Here is a 20,885-nt window from a genome sequence, read left to right on the forward strand (position 1 = left end):
TCTTTGTAACTTGTTTGTGTGTGCTATGGCTATTGCGTTTTTTTCCACCTTTTTAAGGGGCGCCGGAAGTTTGCTGACCCATCAGTGTGTGTGTGTGTGTGTGTGTGTGTGTGTGTGTGTGTGTGTGTGTGTGTGTGTGTGTGTGTGTGTTCTTGTATTTCTACCCTTCTTGAGACATCAACAAGGAAAAGTACCTTCCATATGAGGACCGGTGAGCAATTTAGGACCAAAATCATGGTCCCAATACGGAAAACCATTGCATCTAATAGAGAATGTCTCATTTGCACCCCTGGTGGTGAAATCTATCAAAATTTGAGATTTTTCAAATTGACTCTGTTGCAAGTCTTGTGTGTTCTTTGTAACTTGTTTGTGTGTGCTATGGCTATTGCGTTTTTTTCCCCACCTTTTTAAGGGGCGCCAGAAGTTGGCTTACCCGTCAGTGTGTGTGTGTGTGTGTTTCTACCCTTCTTGAGACATCAACAAGGAAAAGTAGCTTCCATATGAGGAGGTGTGAACAAGTGATGACATAAATCATGGCCCCAATACAGAAAACCATTGCATCTAATAGAGAATGTCTCATTTGCACCTCTGGTGGTGAAATCTATCAAAATTTGAGATTTTTCAAATTGACTCTGTTGCAAGTCTTGTGTGTTCTTTGTAACTTGTTTGTGTGTGCTATTGTTAGAATAATTATGTATATATTATCATCATAGCTTTATGCTTAAGGGCCATACTATAAAGTATTGTCAATTTGTGCAGAGCTAGCAATCCAAAAGATTGCTAGCCTCGTTATCAGTGTTGTGTGCAGACTCGGCCTGCTGGCAGCCAAGGCCGAATATTTGGTTCCAAGACCAGACAAAGCAGAGAAGAGACTGGGCGATATCACCAAGTGTCAACATATTTGCATTTTTGTATTATCATATATTGTGTCTTACTGGAGTTGTCGAGATTACCCCCTTCCCTCAGTCACCGTGATGTAATAGGGCCATTTTCCTAATAAATGGAGGAGGCGCACGGGCTTTTCTTTAGAACGTAGTTTGGATCTGTAACTAGAGTACAGCCCAAAACACGTGTCTCCTCATGAGCTAAATTGAACTCCGTCTCTGATTCATTCCTTGCTTCTTGTCTGATTAGTAGATGTCAACAGTGTTTGCACCTGACATCTCTTTGGTCCTTCGAGCCGGATCCCAATACGTCTGACGATTCCAGCCTGGTGAGTAAAACCAGAAGACCATGGCACCCACATCTCCCATTGAGGAGCTGCTTTTTCTGCACCCTGGCTGGATCTGACGACTGACGGGGAACCGAGGACAAGAGGAAGGAACGCAGATTTCAGTGAGTACGTTTTGAATTACAAAGGAAAAATAGCGTGTGACTGAGGGTTACGACGCATAGAAGAAGAAAAAAAAGCGTGTAACTAAGGGTTACGACGCATACAAAAAGCGTGTGACTAAGGGTTACGACGCAAAAACAAACCCTGTAAATCCTAGGCTCTAACAGGTAAAAAGGCCTACAAATCAGAAGGACGTCGGAGTCCGCAAAGAATGAAACTTCCGTAAGATTCAACATTGAAAATAAACCAAATTAAGGACATCGGAGTCCACGTAAAAACCGACAATTCTAAAACAGAAGAGGCCATATAAGGACGTCGGAGTCCACAAGTACTGAAACTTCCGTAAAACAAGTGTGAAAGGTATGAACGTGAGAGTGTGTGGGAGTTATCGCCACTAGGCGATCACTCCATACTAAAGTTGTGAGAAGTAATAGTGGGTTATTGTGGAGGCATCAGGCAAGACATCTCCACTGGGGGAAAAACCTCCAGTAGAAGTGATATGTACCACAATAATAAATTGAACCACTATCTTACAACAAAGACAAAAGTAATCCTTATAAGTTCGGCTCTGTAAAGTACGACGGATTACTCCAAATTCTCAAAATGGAAAGAGGGACCCAAAGAAACGCAGATCTGATATGGTCTATTACAATCTATTATAACCAAAATAGAAGAAAACAACAACGGCAGCGGTTACACCCTACTGCATGTTGGCGTTGTGGCAGAGAAGGACATTTAGCACGAGACTGTCCTGAGAAAAAACAAAACGTAGATCAGCGTTAAACAAATTCTAATCAGAGGACATACTAAGTTATGAGAACTTAAGTAAACAGACAGCAAGTAAACCAGAAATAATAATTGAAATAAATAACAAAGAAAGCAAATTTCTATGTGACACTGAAGCATGTAGAATTACATGTAGAGAATAAAACTAAATGGAAATAAATGTCTGCAAGATAAGAAGTCTGTCCAGTGTTTACAAGGACAAGACGTCATGAACTGTGCTCGGATTAGTAATAGATAGATAGCACTCTATTGATTCCTTCAGGAGAGTTCCCTAAGGAAAATTAAAATCCCAGCAGCAGGGTACAAAATTGAGATTGAGTTTAAAAAGTAAAAAGTAAATAATGGGGGTATAAATGGAAACAAAATAGAAAAATATTATAATAGAATAAAAATAAAAAGCAACAATGAGAATGAAAATATAACAGTAAAATAAGAATATCACAAGAGAAACTAGGCATTAATGACCATGTTATGAAAAAGTATTGCACTGTTATTGTTTTGCATCCCCTGTCATCCTAGCTCCCCCAGAGAGGAGTTGTACAGTCTAATGGCGTGTGAGACAAAGGATTTTTTTTTTTTAGTCTAAATCATATCTAAAGTTTAAAATTCTAAAATTCAGGTTATGAAGGAGGAATGATTGTTAAGAGATAAATAAAGATGCATGACATTAAAAGGTTTTGGATTGCTGCTGACCATGTTGTATTTTATAAGACTGATTTATTTTGGATTGTTGTGTTTGTATTGTGAAAAGAGAGAGAGGGAGAAAGAGAGAGAGAGAGAGCAGGTGAAGGAAGATTGAGGGTGAAGAGAATGGATTGAGAAAATATGGAAAAAGAATGTTTATAACCTTACGTTACGTGAATGGTTTCTAGGAGAGGAGAACAGAAAATAGAAACATTGTGTGAAGTGTAAGGAAGAGATGGATACAGGATGTTGTTTGTAAAGGAAAACGAAAGTGAAGAAAAGATGAGAAAGTGACAAATGAAGGTATTCACAAGTGGTAGGCTGTTGGTTGTGTTTCGCTGCAAGTTTGTGTATTTGTTTGTTTGGTAGTTTAAGTGAAATGGGAAGAAATCAATAGGAAGAATTAATGCAAAATGGAATAAACTAATGCGAACGAGAGATAATGGGGGATATTGAAATAAGATATGAAGAAAATGTAGATTGAAGATATACTTGTATGTTTGGATATATAAATAGCGCTTTTATATATACAAATATATATGTATATATATCTATAATTAAAATAATGGAACAAATAAAAACCTAGATTAATAACTATAATAAGAGTCGATATGTATAGCATGATAAAATGATATAAAATAAGTTACATGTTTAGAGGCTGAGGAAGAAAAAAAAAAAAAAAAAAGAGAGAAAAACGCTCTTCGAGTGTGTTCGCCTTATCTCTTAGAATGTGCACTCACGCACACACATAACCTTGTGTGTGTGTGTGTGTGTGTGTGTGTGTGTGTGCGTATGGCGCACCAGGAGTGCAAGTTAGAAAATAAATGTATTAAGTGTAAGTTTTAAGTTGTTTAACTTTAAAGTGTAGTCTAACATTCTTAGGTTAGAATATTTTTTAGACATTTGCAGTACACCATACATCTGGGTGGTGAGCTACGATAAGATAATGGCATAACATTAAATAAAGAGGCATGGCAATCTCAACAGCTTTCAGTTAGCTATAGACTTTTGATGATATAATGTGAGTAACTATAACCATTACAACTGTTTGCTTTGAATATTGTTGAATAATAATTACAAATAAAACATTAAGAATTGGAAGAATGTCTCTTCTGAGTTGTAAAATTATAGTTAATACACTTATAGACAGTTTTTAGTGGTTTTAAAATGTTACTTAAAATTACATGAAGTAATACGTATAACATTTGAATTAGGAATATTGATTTAGTGTTTATTAGGACAATAAATGCTGTAATTTTAAACATCATATGCAGGATTGGACACATTTCACAGTGATTGATATCAGTAATGCATTCTTCTCGATAACAATACATAAAGAAAGTCAATTTTGGTTTGCATTTACTTATAAAGGGAAAAGATACACCTATACAAGACTACCTCAAGGGTATGCGGAAAGTCAGACAATCTTTTCACAAGCAATGCATGCAAGCATGTCCAAATTCGACCCTCCAGGAGGAAGAAAAAGGTCTTGATATACATGGATGACATATTATTAGCATCACCGGATAAGGAAACCTATAAAAAAGATACATTAGCCTTATTAAATCATCTACACAGTGAAGGACACGAAGTAAGCAAAACAAAAGTCCAATTATGCAAAACAGAAGTAAAATATCTAGGACATTCTCTAAACAAAGATGGACGCACTATTGTGGGAAGCAGAAAAACAGCAGTGCTGCAAGCACCAAAACTACAAACAAAGAAGCAAATTGTCATTTCTAGGATTAACTAATTACTGTAGAAGTTGAATACCAAATTACACAGAAATAGTAGCTCCTTTAAGTAAATTAATGTATGAAAAAAAATCTAAAAATGTCAACACCAATAGAGTGGAATTTAGAAGCTAAAGCAGCATTCTGTGAAATAAAAATAGAATAGGATATGTGCGGTTGTTACAGCAACTGAAGTTTTGAAAGCTATCAAATGAGCATCAAATGACTCAATGCAAGCGGCACAACTAGTAACACTAAAGCAAGTAAATTAATAAGATCAAAATGTTACAATACACACAGATAGTCAATATGCATTCTCAACAGTGCACACATTTGCACAACACTGGCAAAATAGAGGAATGATAACGTCAACGGGAAACCTTGTAACACATGGAGAACTATTAAAAGTAATATTAAAAGCGGTACAGTTAGCAGCTAAAATAGCAATGTGAAAATGTGTGGCACACACCAACGGAACGGACGCAATATCTGTCACACGTGGGTTATGCAGCTTGCTGCGGTTCGTTCTTTCAATGCAAAAAGACGGCTCTGGACGAAGGTGTAAAGGTAGGATGGGATTTATTAACATAAATCATCCAACTACCAAAAACACAAACAACATAAAAAGAAAGGCGTGCCTAAAACACGTCAAGCTAAGACTAAAACAGAAGCTATGGCATGGAACAAGAAACTTAATTGGTACAGGCGTGACACAAACAGTGTGACATAAATAATGAAGCCAGGCCCACTGACTGGCAGAGGTAACTTAAATAATGCCTCTGATTGGTGCTCGGGAAGCAGGTGAGCGGGCGAGCACTAATCAGAGACAGGTGAACAAAATAAGTCGCCATGGTGACAAAAACAAACAAGGAAGCCTAAACGGGAACTAAAGAAGTCCAAAACTAACAGAACATAACTAAACAAAACATGATCCGGACCACGAATCATGACAATATCACGTTTGCGGACAAAACAGCAAAACAAACAGCAGAAGAAGAAATACAAGGTTTTAAACTACAAACTAGTGAAATGAATAATGATATACTAAAAGACATGCAACAACAAAGTACTCCAAAAGAAAAAGATAAATGGAAAAATAAACCAAAAAAAAAAAAGAAAGAACAAAAACAAAAAACGGAGCAGCAGTATTGAGCCATGGTTGTACTCATGTCTCAACAGGAGGGATGGTGACCCTAATACAGAAGTACTATACTACCTACAGCTTTTATTCTTATTCAAAAAATAAATAAAAATAAAAATTTGTACGTCATGCATGACCTGTGCGAGGCCAATTCCCCAAAACCAAAACACCCGTTCCAGCATCTATGCATGGATTTTATTGAACAAAATAGGAGTGAAGAAAAACAGTGTTGTCTGGTCATAGTAGATGCATTTTCAAAGTGGGTAGAAATATTTTTTAAAGGAAAAGCAGATGTGCTAACAGTAGTAAAAGCATTATGCAAAGATATAACACCAAGATAGGGTATAACTAAATCTATACATGACAATGGACCTCAATTTGTAAATCAATTAATCAAGAATAAGAAGCTATTTAACCAACAGGAAGCAATATGTGAAGATGGGTGAAAATATGTCAACACGGCTAGATATATCTTGTGGTGTACCCCAGGGATCAATACTGGGACCAAGATTGTTTAATATTTATACAAACGACATTTGTAAAGCTACAAAGGACTTAAAGTTAGTTTTATTTGCGGACGACACAACTGCTTTCTGTTCAGGAGAGAACACACAGAAGATAATACAAATAACAGAATAAATGAACAAATTTAAAAAAATGGTTTGACTCTTTGAATCTCAGTAAAACTAAAATAATGCTATTTGGTAACAGTAGAAAAGAGCATCAAACACGAATACAAATAGACGGAGTAGATATTGAAAGGGTAAAAGAAACAAGATTTTGGGGAGTATTAATAGATGATCAAATGAACTGGAAATCTTATATACAAAACATACAACATAAGGTGGCAAAAAAACCAAAAACATTTCAATAATGAATAAAGCAAAATACATCCTGGGCCAAAACTCACTTCATATTCTCTACTGCTCGCTCGTGTTAAACTTAAAAGGATTCCCACCACAGGAACAGACTGGCCAAATTACTGGTGGTACCTCACAGGACATCCAATACGGGGGAACTGGACACTCTGGTCACTACATATATTATACTGTAGTATAGATTATATGTATTATTCTACTTATTTTGTGTCTGGTTTTGTATTTGTTTTGTATCATCCCGTGAGGTGTATATTATTTTTTGTTATATTTGGATGCATTTGTTTGGTTTGTAAGCTTGTGAATCTGGGCTATCCATTAAGTAAGACTACTTATTATGTTGAAGGGGGCAGGAAATATAAGATTCTCTTTATCCTGTTCCTTCTCAAGCATAGGTGTGTAAATATGTGTTCAGTTGCCAAAGTTTTGAATTGTCTATTAATAATGAATGAATGAATTACTGGCTCCGGGAGATAGTGAAGAAGCTAAATTCTTTAAAAGTCGAATAACTCTGAAACATTAAGGCCCAAATCTAGTGTTAACCATATCACTCCCTGATGGACAAAATAGACCACCCAATGCCACACTGTTCAACACGTCCAGATGGGGTTTCCAATTATGGGCATGGTCAAGTGGACTAGACCCATATTTCCTGGTGATTGTTTGCATAAATCAAACCATGCGCAACACCGAATAACCCAGAGTGTTCTAAACGCGCTGGAAGTCACAGTTGTAAGCGTACCATTTGATGATGTGGATAAATGTTCAAAGTAACAACTGGTGTGTAATAATTGGTTCCTCCTTTGGCTGTTAATTGGTTACTCATGGCAAAAAGGTTTAATTGAAGTAATCTGCGAAACAACTCCTGAATGGAATTGCACTACATGGGACAAAATCTAGCCTGTAACCAAAGAAACAAAGCAGAAACCAATATTTGATAAACATGTGACAAAAGCTAATTACACCTGCATTAACATACTAGGCTCTGGACAACAGTTAGGAAACTTATCGTCAGACAACTGCTTACACATAGTAAATGTATCAATATTTGTACAAAAATTGTTAACACGTCTGAACAGTTTGATATCCGAACATTGGAAAAGAACTACACGTGATGTAAACTGGCAAAGTGTTGGAGATCCAACTTATATCGATACAATAGGTGTCCCCAGAGGTGTACCTGACGAGTACAAATTGGTAAATCAAGTTGCAGCTGGATTCGAATCATCCGTCTGCTGGTGGGGTACGATTAACAAGAATGTTGACAGAATAAACTATGTCCACTACAACGTACAGAGATTAGGAAATTGGACAAAGGCCGGACTTGAAGTCGTCACTGATCAACTCGCCGCAACCTCCCTTAAGGCCTTTCAAAACCGTATGGCGCCAGACATGTTGTTAGCGGAAAAAGGAGATGTGTGCGCAATATTGGGTGAACAGTGTTGTACTTCATACCAAAATACACTGATGCAGAAGATAGCCTGACCAGAGCACTGGAAGGCCTTCGCACCCTCAACGGTAAAATGGAAGAGCACTCACCTATGTGGGATGGATGGTTGAATGTGTTCGGCAAATACAAGTCCTTGGTATCATCAATTCTAGTATCTATGGCTGTGTTTGCAGCAAAACTGACGTTGTGTGGATGTAGTTGTATTCCCTGTCTGGGTTCTCTGCTTAACCGTCTGATTACCACAGCGATTAGCCCAGCAGATGATAGAACTGTTCGGATGCACCTTCTGGCGGACGACAAGAAAGATGAATCTGATGACGAGGATACCTACCTGGACGGTGTTCCTGATCTGTTTCCAGACCCTGGTGACTATATATATATACAAATATGATGATGTTGAACTCTGAGTGTAAACATAACTTGGCCCTAAAGAAATGAACTATTAACTGAAAATCGTAAGAAGAAGTTATTGGGGATAAGAAGATTCTGGGGAAGTTATGTGATAAACAGGAGGGAAATGTTAGAATAATTATGTATATATTATCATCATAGCTTTATGCTTAAGGGCCATACTATAAAGTATTGTCAATTTGTGCAGAGCTAGCAATCCAAAAGATTGCTAGCCTCGTTATCAGTGTTGTGTGCAGACTCGGCCTGCTGGCAGCCAAGGCCGAATATTTGGTTCCAAGACCAGACAAAGCAGAGAAGAGACTGGGCGATATCACCAAGTGTCAACATATTTGCATTTTTGTATTATCATATATTGTGTCTTACTGGAGTTGTCGAGATTACCCCCTTCCCTCAGTCACCGTGATGTAATAGGGCCATTTTCCTAATAAATGGAGGAGGCGCACGGGCTTTTCTTTAGAACGTAGTTTGGATCTGTAACTAGAGTACAGCCCAAAACACGTGTCTCCTCATGAGCTAAATTGAACTCCGTCTCTGATTCATTCCTTGCTTCTTGTCTGATTAGTAGATGTCAACAGTGTTTGCACCTGACAGCTATGGCTATTGCGTTTTTTCCCCCACCTTTTTAAGGGGCGCCAGAAGTTGGCTTACCCGTCAGTGTGTGTGTGTGTGTGTTTCTACCCTTCTTGAGACATCAACAAGGAAAAGTAGCTTCCATATGAGGAGGTGTGAACAAGTGATGACATAAATCATGGCCCCAATACGGAAAACCATTGCATCTAATAGAGAATGTCTCATTTGCACCCCTGGTGGTGAAATCTATCTAAATTAGAGATTTTTCAAATTGACTCTGTTGCAAGTCTTGTGTGTTCTTTGTAACTTGTTTGTGTGTGCTATGGCTATTGCGTTTTTACCCCACTTTTTTAAGGGGCGCCGGAAGTTGGCTTACCCGTCAGTGTGTGTGTGTGTGTGTGTGTGTGTGTGTGTGTGTGTGTGTGTGTGTTTCTACCCTTCTTGAGACATCAACAAGGAAAAGTACCGTCCATATGAGGAGGTGTGAACAAGTGATGACATAAATCATGGCCCCAATACGGAAAACCATTGCATCTAATAGAGAATGTCTCATTTGCACCCCTGGTGGTGTAATTTATCAAAATGAGAGATTTTTCAAATTGACTCTGTTGCAAGTCTTGTGTGTTCTTTGTAACTTGTTTTTGTGTGCTATGGCTATTGCGTTTTTTTCCCACCTTTTTAAGGGGCGTCAGAAGTTGGCTGACCCGTCAGTGTGTGTGTGTGTGTGTGTGTGTGTGTGTGTGTGTGTGTGTGTGTGTGTGTGTGTGTGTGTGTGCGTGTGTTTGTTCTTGTATTTTTACCCTTCTTGAGACATCAACAAGGAAACGTACCTACAATATGAGGACCGGTGAACAAGTGATGACATAAATCATGGTCCCAATACAAAAAACCATTGCATCTAATAGAGAATGACTCATTTGCACCCCTGTTGGTGACATCTATCTAAATTAGAGATTTTCCAATTGAGTCTGTTGCAAGTCTTGTGTGTTCTTTGTAACTTGTTTGTGTGTGCTATGGCTATTGCGTTTTTTTCCACCTTTTTAAGGGGCGCCGGAAGTTTGCTGACCCATCAGTGTGTGTGTGTGTGTGTGTGTGTGTGTGTGTGTGTGTGTGTGTGTGTGTGTGTGTGTGTGTGTGTGTTCTTGTATTTCTACCCTTCTTGAGACATCAACAAGGAAAAGTACCTTCCATATGAGGACCGGTGAGCAATTTAGGACCAAAATCATGGTCCCAATACGGAAAACCATTGCATCTAATAGAGAATGTGTCATTTGGTGGTGAAATCTATCAAAATTTTTCATTTTTCAAATTGACTCTGTTGCAAGTCTTGTGTGTTCTTTGTAACTTGTTTGTGTGTGCTATGGCTATTGCGTTTTTTTTCCACCTTTTTAAGGTGTGTGTGTGTGTGTGTGTGTGTGTGTGTGTGTGTGTGTGTGTGTGTGTACGTTAGGTGTGTTGCTGAGTATTGTAGTGAAGCCAGGAGCAGAAAGACCAGGCTTCCTGCTGGTGTTGGATGCCAGAAGACTGACGGAGCTGGCCAGGGCGGAGGTGGACGCCATCTTCCCAGTGACCTTACACGGCTTCTACAAGCCATGATGCTCAAGTCCTTCCCAAATATGTGACGCGCAAGTCAATATTCAATAGTCATCGTGTCCGCTATTCCATTTTTAGATTAGAAATGAGCTCAAAATGTATACTGTAGAGCCTCACTTGTATTATTATAATCATTGGCGTCGTTAGGCCTTATTTTTAGGCCCCCCTAAATAATTTGGTGTGATTTTTTTTTTTTTTTTTTTTTAACAAAAAAATGCAGAGACATTTAATATAAATATGCAGGAATGTAAGTTTAAATGAATAATAGTATGGATAAGCTGTCATTATTAATTATGATGACAATATTTTGGTACCGGTGCCAAAATTATTTCGATACTTTTCGATACTTTTCTAAATTATTGTCTATTGTGAGCGAACTGTGGTGCTGAATTTTACCCAGGAATTAATAAAGTACTTTTTTTCTATTCTATTCTATTCTAAATAAAGGGGACCACAAAAAATGGCATTATTGGCTTTATTTTAACAAAGAATCTTAGGGTACATTAAACATGTGTTTATTATTGCAAGTTTGTCCTTAAATAAAATAGTGAACATACAAGACAACTTGTCTTTTAGTAGTAAGTAAACAAACAAAGACTCATAATTAGTCTGCTGACATATGCAGTAACATATTGTGTCATTTATCAATCCATATTCCATGGATTGACTTGTGAGACAGCGCCCTCTGCTGGATGCAGGGAGGTGTTACAGCTCTGCTTGTACTTTTGTTGAACACTTTGTTGCATGAAATTGATCAGTTTGTTTATAATGCAACATGTTCAGTTGATGATTTGCACAAGTTTTGTTTTGTCATGTTCTCTAATGTTCTCAAGAGTTCTTCTACATTCAGCCATCGCTACCATCACACAAGACATCCCAACATCAACACAAAACACAAGCCTACTATCAAAATGACTTTAAAAGTCTTAAATAAGTGTTATAATGAAGGCAACACAAGATGTGAGTGTCTATATTAGCTATAATAGCCTACTATCAAAATGACTTTAAAAGCCATATATAAGTGTTATAATGAAGGCAACACATGACGTAAGTGTCTATATTAGCTATATTAGACTACTATCAAAATGACTATGTGTCGCAGGCTGAAGCAAATCTTCGTTGACAGAAATGTTGAAATGTAATATTTATTCTACACATTTTTACAACATTAGAAACCATTAGTAAATCAGAGGTGACTCAGAAGGTGAGATAACTCCTGGAAATTACTGTCTTTTAATGGCTAAAGGTATAGTTGTGTGTGTCCTAGTTAAAGGAAACGTCAGGCTGTCTTCTTTTAATACAAACCCCGTTTCCATATGAGTTGGGAAATTGTGTTAGATGTAAATATAAACGGAATGCAATGATCATTTTCAACCCATATTCAGTTGAATATGCTACAAAGACAACATATTTGATGTTCAAACTGATAAACATTTTTTTGTTGTTGCAAATAATCATTAACTTTAGAATTTGATGCCAGCAAAACGTGACAAAGAAGTTGGGAAAGGTTGCAATAAATACTGATAAAGTTGAAGACTGGTCATCAAACACTTATTTGGAACATCCCACAGGTGTGCAGGCTAATTGGGAACAGGTGGGTGCCATGATTGGGTATAAAAGTAGATTCCATGAAATGCTCAGTCATTCACAAACAAGGATGGGGCGAGGGTCACCACTTTGTCGACAAATGCGTGAGCAAATTGTTGAACAGTTTAAGAAAAACCTTTCTCAACCAGCTATTGCAAGGAATTTAGGGATTTCACCATCTACGGTCCGTATTATCATCAAAGGGTTCAGAGAATCTGGAGAAATCACTGCACGTAAGCAGCTAAGCCCGTGACCTTCGATCCCTCAGGCTGTACTGCATCAACAAGCGACATCAGTGTGTAAAGGATATCACCACATGGGCTCAGGAACACTTCAGAAACCCACTGTCAGTAACTACAGTTGGTCGCTACATCTGTAAGTGCAAGTTAAAACTCTCCTATGCAAGGCGAAAACCGTTTATCAACAACACCCAGAAAGGCCTTCGGCTTTGCTGGGCCTGAGCTCATCTAAGATGGACTGATACAAAGTGGAAAAGTGTTCTGTGGTCTGACGAGTCCACATTTCAAATTGTTTTAGGAAACTGTGGACATCGTGTCCTCCGGACCAAAGAGGAAAAGAACCATCCGGATTGTTATAGGCGCAAAGTTGAAAAGCCAGCATCTGTGATGGTATGGGGGTGTATTAGTGCCCAAGACATGGGTAACTTACACATCTGTGAAGGCGCCATTAAAGCTGAAAGGTACATACAGGTTTTGGAGCAACATATGTTGCCATCCAAGCAACGTTACCATGGACGCCCCTGCTTATTTCAGCAAGACAATGCCAAGCCACGTGTTACATCAACGTGGCTTCATAGTAAAAGAGTGCGGGTACTAGACTGGCCTGCCTGTAGTCCAGACCTGTCTCCCATTGAAAATGTGTGGCGCATTATGAAGCCTAAAATAGCACAACGGAGACCCCCGGACTGTTGAACAACTTAAGCTGTACATCAAACAAGAATGGGAAAGAATTCCACCTGAGAAGCTTCAAAAATGTGTCTCCTCAGTTCCAAAACGTTTACTGAGTGTTGTTAAAAGGAAAGGCCATGTAACACAGTGGTGAACATGCCCTTTCCCAACTACTTTGTCACGTGTTGCAGCCATGAAATTCTAAGTTAATTATTATTTGCAAAAAAAAAAAAAGTTTATGAGTTTGAACATCAAATATGTTGTCTTTGTAGCATATTCAACTGAATATGGGTTGAAAAGGATTTGCAAATCATTGTATTCCGTTTATATTTACATCTAACACAATTTCCCAACTCAGATGGAAACGGGGTTTGTAGATTTATTACAATCTTTGGCAAGCTAGGTAACGTTTGCTGTGGTCTGGAACAACATGGCACACAAAACAACTATCAGAAATGCAGTCAATATTACATACAGATAATGTGTCATGAGACATGCAAATATAAATTATATACGAAGAGGATAAAAGTGAAGGATATTAAATGAGCTCAAATGTACCTACAAATGAGGCATGATGATGCAATATGTACACACAGCTAGCCTAAATAGCGTGTTAGCATTGGTTAGCTTACAGTCATGCAGTGACCAAATATGCCTGTTAAGCACTCCGGCAAATCAATAACATCAACAAAGCTCACCTTTGTGCATCCACGCACAGCATACAACATTTGGTGGACAAAATCAGACAAAGTGGCATAAATTGGCTGCCAAGGTACAATATACTAAGAGAGTATTACGTGAATGCTCTACACTAATCATATTGTTTCTTGAATTTAAATAATAGCTGACTGTTTTTTTTTTCCACCTTCTCTGGGATTATATTCCCAGTTTTGATCTCGGGACGTCTGGTCATTTATAAGAATATTCTATTACTGTTAAGCAAACTATGAATAATAAAACGTGTCCTTTATCATAGCTACACATATGACAAAAAAACTGCGTGAAAATGAGTGGTATTCAGTGAGGTAAAATGAATTAATTAATTGCTGCTGCCAAATGAATTGCACTGAGTGGAGCGGATCACCACTCCAAGATGGCGGCCCCGCGTCTCGTCAGCGCCAGTGGGCAACAGTGCTCCATGCTGCCTACCATTATAAGATGTCTATGGGGATGACCACGCCCCGCGCTCCCCAGCGCTCATTTGATTGGTCGCTGCAAAGTCCCTTCTTCTTCGTTTGGCTGCTCTCGCTGATTTCCCACGCAGGGCGCCACTTTTTCCCCCATCGGTCGCTGAGGGGAAAATGAATGGCTGTCTTGTTCATTATGACACCTGCTGAATGAAGGAAGCATACTTTGGGTAAAGATGTGATGAGAAGTTGACACTCGCCAGTCGTCATCATGACAATTGCCAGCAGCCATGAAGCAGCGAGGCTGACCATCCACTTTAAGGGGTAGGTTAGACTTGTTTTCCATGATATTAATACTGTTAAATAGGATTACATTGTGATTGCCAACTGCATGCTCTAGTCCAGGGCTTGGCAACCCAAAATGTTGAAAGAGCCAAATTGAACCAAAAAAAAACATCTGTCTGGAGCCACAAAAAATTAAAAACCTATTGAAGGAAGTGTCTAATTAGCCTTGTTATGCCCATTTGATTGTAGACTCTTTCTGACACCTTGTGGCGATATGAAAATACTGCGCTTCATTAGTTTGGCCATTTCCGGGTTGACGATGTCAGGTCAGTTCATGACACAATTGAGAAGTAGACAAGTTGAGAAATTTATAAATAAAAGTTTGAAAAAAATTGCACAATATTCAATACCCTACCTGTTTTTTTGTGCCTTTAAAGAATAATTAGAACTTTACTTTAAAACGTTTTCTACCTCTAACAACCGAAAAGCTGTGGAAACGATGATGCTGTGCTCCAAATTTGGATTATTTACAGAACTTGTGTGAGCCTATGGCTTTACATTTTGTTACATACATATATATATATATACATATATATATATATATATATATATGTATATATATATATATATATATATATATATATATATATATAGCATTCTATTTTAGTTACTTTATTGAGTTTTCAACCCCCTGGCGCTGTTTTGCACTGTTTTTGTACTGCTTCTGTACTTGTTTTGATTATTATTATTTATTTGCTTGCATGTTGTATATTATAAATAAAGATTTATAAAAAAAATAAAAAACAAAATTAAAAAATATAGCACAATATTGGCTCAGTTTTATATTCATAAATGTAAGTTTCTCAATACCTGACCTGTCTTTTGTGCCTTTTATATATATATATATATATATATATATATATATATATATATATATATATATATATATATATATATATATATATATATACATATTGCCTCTTTGTGATGTTAAGTTTCTGTTATACAGTATATGCCTTGAGCTCTTATTTTGAAGGCGCTAAGAGCGGAAGTGGTGACATGTGGTTGGAGCGTTTCTTTTCAAAACTCCCGCTCCACCACAACATGTCACCACTTCCGCTCTTAGCGCCTTCAAAATAAGAGCTCAAGGCATATACTGTATAACAGCTTATAACAGGAACTTAACGTCACAAAAAGGCAAGTCCATAAAAAATAGGTTACACAAATCTTTGCAAGCTGGGTAACGTTTGCTGTGGTCTGGAACAACATGGCACACCAACAACTATGAGAAATGCAGCCAATATTACATACAGATCATGTGTCATGAGACATGCAAATATAAATTAAACACACAGGACATAAGAAAAGGATATTAAATGAGCTCAAATATACCTACAAACAATATGTACATACAGCGAGCCTAAATAGCATCATAGCATCGATTAGCTTGCAGTCATGGATTGACCAAATATGCCTGACAAGCACTCCAGCAATTTAATAACTCTCACCTTTGTGCATTCACGCACAGCATAAAACGTTTGGTGGACAAAATGAGAATAAGTGGCATAAAACACGTCATTCTGTGGCAGCGTCGGAGAAAGTTGTACATGTAAACATACTACGATGAGTTCAAGGATCGCTGAAATTTGTAGGACAAAACGGTGCTTGCCAAATACTCTCATCAGCATTAGGAAGGTTTGTGTCATGCTTGTTCTACAGAAAATGTATTAAAACAAAACAAACAAACAAAATATATATATTTTTCTTTTTTCATTTTCACACATCTCTGAAAGAGGTCCAGGGAGCCACTCGGGCGGCGCTATAGAGCCACTGGTTGCTGACTCCCACTCTAGTCTATGCTGTCGCTATGTGGCCCTTTGTTGTGAAAACGCGGGTTCTACTTCAGAAGCTCTAATGCGGTTTTCCTTCAGAAACTATTAGGAACCCTGATGATTTAAGTTTGTTCGACAGGCAGTTGATATGTGTTGTGTGGAGAATGCATATATGTTTAAGAGTTCTTTCTTTATTCATAGTCATGTTTGGATCAGCTAGTATTTTTAAAATGTATACTCTGTATACCAGTTTCTCTTTGTCTGTATACCCGTTTCTCTTTGTCTACAGAGGTCTGTGTAGTGTCTTGGGCATTGGAATGTGAATAAGGATTCATCCCCCACCTTATCTTATCAGTGGTGGGAAAGGGGGAGGCATTCCTTTCTGGGGGGGACTGCTTTCCGATTCAAGAAGTAGTTTCTTTCCGTTTGAATGTTAGACCATCCCGAGATGACGGTATGACTGTATTGCTGTGGGCTGGTCTCCTGAAGCTTCAGTAAAACTTGATAATATTCCTATTCTGTCTTGATGGTCCTTCTTGCTCAACATATATGTCATCGAAAGAATTTGGGATTGACAGTGACTTTAATTCCCTGAGAGGGAATACTGGGCACAACGCAACAGTTGCTAGATGGTTCTTGAACAATATAGATAATCTAACGTTTGACATTCACTAAGATTTCTTTCAGAAACTGCTAACTGAGGGCTATAACCACTTGGTATGCACCTTTTGAGGAGAGTGGAGAGGGTAAACTTAGGGCCCAAATGAAATTAAGAATGACCTATGAAGATGAGACTTTGAAATGTCCTCCCAGCTAACCAGGAGGAAGCTTAGAACTTATCCAAACACTGGATGTCAGAACGCCTTCAGGGTAAGTTTGACAAAAGCTATACGACCGTGCCTGCATGTATTTTTCTGGCGTATGTTATGATTTAGGGCCACTACCAGTTAAAGACTCCCTATATGAACCAAACCACTGGTTTGGTTCATATACAGTCGCGATCAAAAGGCCTCACCTTTTTTCTTCCAAACATATTGCTGGATATTGTGGTCAAAAAGCTCAATTTTTGTTTCATCTGATCACATAATTTTCCTCCAGAAGGTCTTATCTTTGTCCATGTGATGTCAGATGAAACAAAAATCTAGCTGTTTGGCCACAATACCCAGCAATATGTTTGGAGGAGAAAAGGTGAGGCCTTTAATCCCAGGAACACCATACCTACCGACAAGCATGGTGGTGGTAGTATTATGCTCTGGGCCTGTTTTGCTGCCAATGGAACTGGTGCTTTAAATGGGACAATGAAAAAGGAGGATTACCTCCAAATTCTTCAGGACAACCTAAAATCATCAGCCCGGAGGTTGGGTCTTGGGTGCAGTTGGGTGTTCCAACAGGACAATGACCCCAAACACACGTCAAAAGTGGTAAAGGAATGGCTAAATCAGGCTAGAATGAAGGTTTTAGAATGGCCTTCCCAAAGTCCTGACTTAAACGTGTGGACAATGCTGAAGAAACAAGTCCATGTCAGAAAACCAACACACCTGACTCTAACCTATGCAACATTTTGACCAAAGAACCACCATTAGACCACAAAGAAGTGTTACATTAAGCAAAATAAATCATACTATGACCCCTTTTGCGCCCAAAAGACAGGTCTAATCTCAAACCACTCTTAAATTGAGATACTACTGCGTGTATTATTAATGACATTATACTAGGGGTGTAACGGTACGTGTATTTATATTGAACCATTTCGGTACGGGGGTTTCGGTTCGGCTCGGAGGTGTACCGAACGAGTTTCCACACGGACATATTAAGTAGCGTAACGCTCGTTGTGTAAACAATGCACACCGAGGCACAACACACGGCATGCTAGCAGCTAACGGGCTACGATAGACTCTTTTCACCGGACATGTCCTCTTTTGCGGAGCTGTCAGGACGGAGTTTCTTAAATGCCTCAAATGTCTGGCATTTTGAGTTAGGGTTGCGAGTTTTTTTCAATGTACGTTCAGGGCTAAGAAGGGGTTAAAAACAAAACAAATTGTGAGGGAGGGGCAGAGACAGAGAGAGAGAGAGAGTTATGATAAACGCGCATGCGTCGCCAGGCTCTGCTTTTTATCCATAGATTTATCAGATTACATTTTTTATTATCTATAGCAAGGGGTGTCAAAAGTGTGCCCCGGAGGCCATTTGCGGCCCACAGCTAATGTTTTAAAGGCCCACGGCACATTCTAAAAATACTATTAACATAACAAAAGTGAAATAAAAAAGCTTAAAGGTGAAATGTAATTTACAAAAAGTTGCAATGTTGACTAATAAAACAAAGCTGTTTTTTTTTTCTTTCAAACTGTCATTTGCTCAAAACATAATATTGAATCAAAATCAATGTTATTATGAATTATTGACCTATCCAAGGTTCCCATTACTTCACATCAAATATTCCACTAAGAAAAATATTTTTGGTGGAAGATTTTGCAAATTTGGTAAATAAGAACCAAAAAATTTATATTTTGTTGTTTTCTTACTGTACCGAAAATGAACCGAACCGTGACCTCTAAACCGAGGTATGTACCGAACCAAAATTGTTGTGTACCGTTACACCCCTACATTATACACTATTTTTGATCCAAAATATGGCGTCACATTAGTGCCAAAAATCCGAGCGCATAAAAACTGTTATCGCGCGCTGATTCTCCACTTCGTGCGCGCGCGCGACACCCTTTTGCGCGCTCTTTGTGTACTCCTGGCATCTCTCCTCGCGCTGTCAGTTTCCTTTTGGCACTTTGGGGGCGGGTATGCTTAGACGGCCCCTTCTTTCTGATTGGCTGTGAGCATTTTTCATATGACCAATCATTCTCCAGCGTAGCAACGTTGTAGCCATCTTACCTCGGACATCTAGCCTCAATCATTACATTGATGTCAATGGTACATGTACTAATTAAATTACCATAACTTGCTCGATTTTCGACCAATTTACAAACGGTTTGCCTTGTTACAAATCTTATTACATGTAGATATGACATAGGATGCATAGATGCCTGTCGTGGCGGTAATCCTAGAACCCGTTGGTGGACGCCGGCGGTGAGGGATGCCGTCAGGCTGAAGAAGGAGTCCTATCGGGTTCTTTTGGCTCATGGGACTCCTGAGGCAGCGGACAGGTACCGACAGGCCAAGCGGTGTGCGGCTTCAGCGGTCGCGGAGGCAAAAACTCGGACATGGGAGGAGTTCGGGGAGGCCATGGAAAAAGACTTCCGGACGGCTTTGAAGCAATTCTGGACCACCATCCGCCGCCTCAGGAAGGGGAAGCAGTGCAGTGTCAACACCGTGTATGGTGGGGATGGTGCTCTGCTGACCTCGACTGCGGATGTTGTGGATCGGTGGAGAGAATACTTCAAAGACCTCCTCAATCCTACCAGCACGTCTTCCTATGAGGAAGCAGGGCCTGTGGAATCTGTGGTGGGCTCTCCTATTTCTGGGGCTGAGGTTGCCGAGGTAGTTAAAAAGCTCCTCGGTGGCAAGGCCCCGGGGGTGGATGAGATCCGCCCGGAGTTCCTTAAGGCTCTGGATGTTGTGGGGCTGTCTTGGTTGACAAGACTCTGCAACATCGCGTGGACATCGGGGGCGGTACCTCTGGATTGGCAGACCGGGGTGGTGGTTCCTCTCTTTAAGAAGGGGAACCGGAGGATGTGTTCCAACTATCGTGGGATCACACTCCTCAGCCTTCCCGGTAAGGTCTATTCAGGTGTACTGGAGAGGAGGCTACGCCGGATAGTCGAACCTCGGATTCAGGAGGAACAGTGTGGTTTTCGTCCTGGTCGTGGAACTGTGGACCAGCTCTATACTCTCGGCAGGGTCCTTGAGGGTGCATGGGAGTTTGCCCAACCAGTCTACATGTGCTTTGTGGACTTGGAGAAAGCATTCGACCGTGTACCCCGGGAAGTCCTGTGGGGAGTGCTCAGAGAGTATGGGGTAACGGACTGTCTTATTGTGGCAGTTCGCTCCCTGTATAATCAGTGTCAGAGCTTGGTCCGCATTGCCGGCAGTAAGTCGGACACGTTTCCAGTGAGGGTTGGACTCCGCCAAGGCTGCCCTTTGTCACCGATTCTGTTCATAACCTTTATGGACAGAATTTCTAGGCGCAGTCAGGGCGTTGAGGGTATCTGGTTTGGTGACTGCAGGATTAGGTCTCTGCTATTTGCAGATGATGTGGTCCTGATGGCTTCCTCCGGCCAAGATCTTCAGCTCTCACTGGATCGGTTCGCAGCCGAGTGTGAAGAGACTGGGATGAGAATCAGCACCTCCAAGTCCGAGTCCATGGTTCTCGCCCGGAAAAGGGTGGAGTGCCATCTCCGGGTTGGGGAGGAGACCCTGTCCCAAGTGGAGGAGTTCAAGTACCTAGGAGTCTTGTTCACGAGTGAGGGAAAAGTGGATCGTGAGATCGACAGGCGGATCGGTGCGGCGTCTTCAGTAATGCGGACGCTGTATCGATCCGTTGTGGTGAAGAAGGAGCTGAGCCGGAAGGCAAAGCTCTCAATTTACCGGTCGATCTACGTTCCCATCCTTACCTATGGTC

General features: G+C 39.6%; 1 protein-coding gene across 1 annotated transcript in view; it reads left to right on the forward strand.

Moving 5' to 3' along the window:
* Nucleotides 1-10,777, forward strand: part of LOC133616371 (retinal Mueller cells isomerohydrolase-like) — a 71,970-nt gene extending 61,193 nt beyond the window's left edge. Inside the window, exon 14 of the mRNA XM_061975542.2 lies at nt 10,434-10,777. Coding sequence (XP_061831526.2) covers nt 10,434-10,579 — 146 coding nt within the window. The 3' untranslated portion in view covers nt 10,580-10,777. The remainder of the gene's footprint in view (nt 1-10,433) is intronic.
* The last annotated feature ends 10,108 nt before the right edge of the window (nt 10,778-20,885 follow it).

This window comes from Nerophis lumbriciformis, linkage group LG14 (assembly GCF_033978685.3).
Source record: "Nerophis lumbriciformis linkage group LG14, RoL_Nlum_v2.1, whole genome shotgun sequence".
In the NCBI taxonomy this organism is placed as follows: domain Eukaryota; kingdom Metazoa; phylum Chordata; class Actinopteri; order Syngnathiformes; family Syngnathidae; genus Nerophis; species Nerophis lumbriciformis.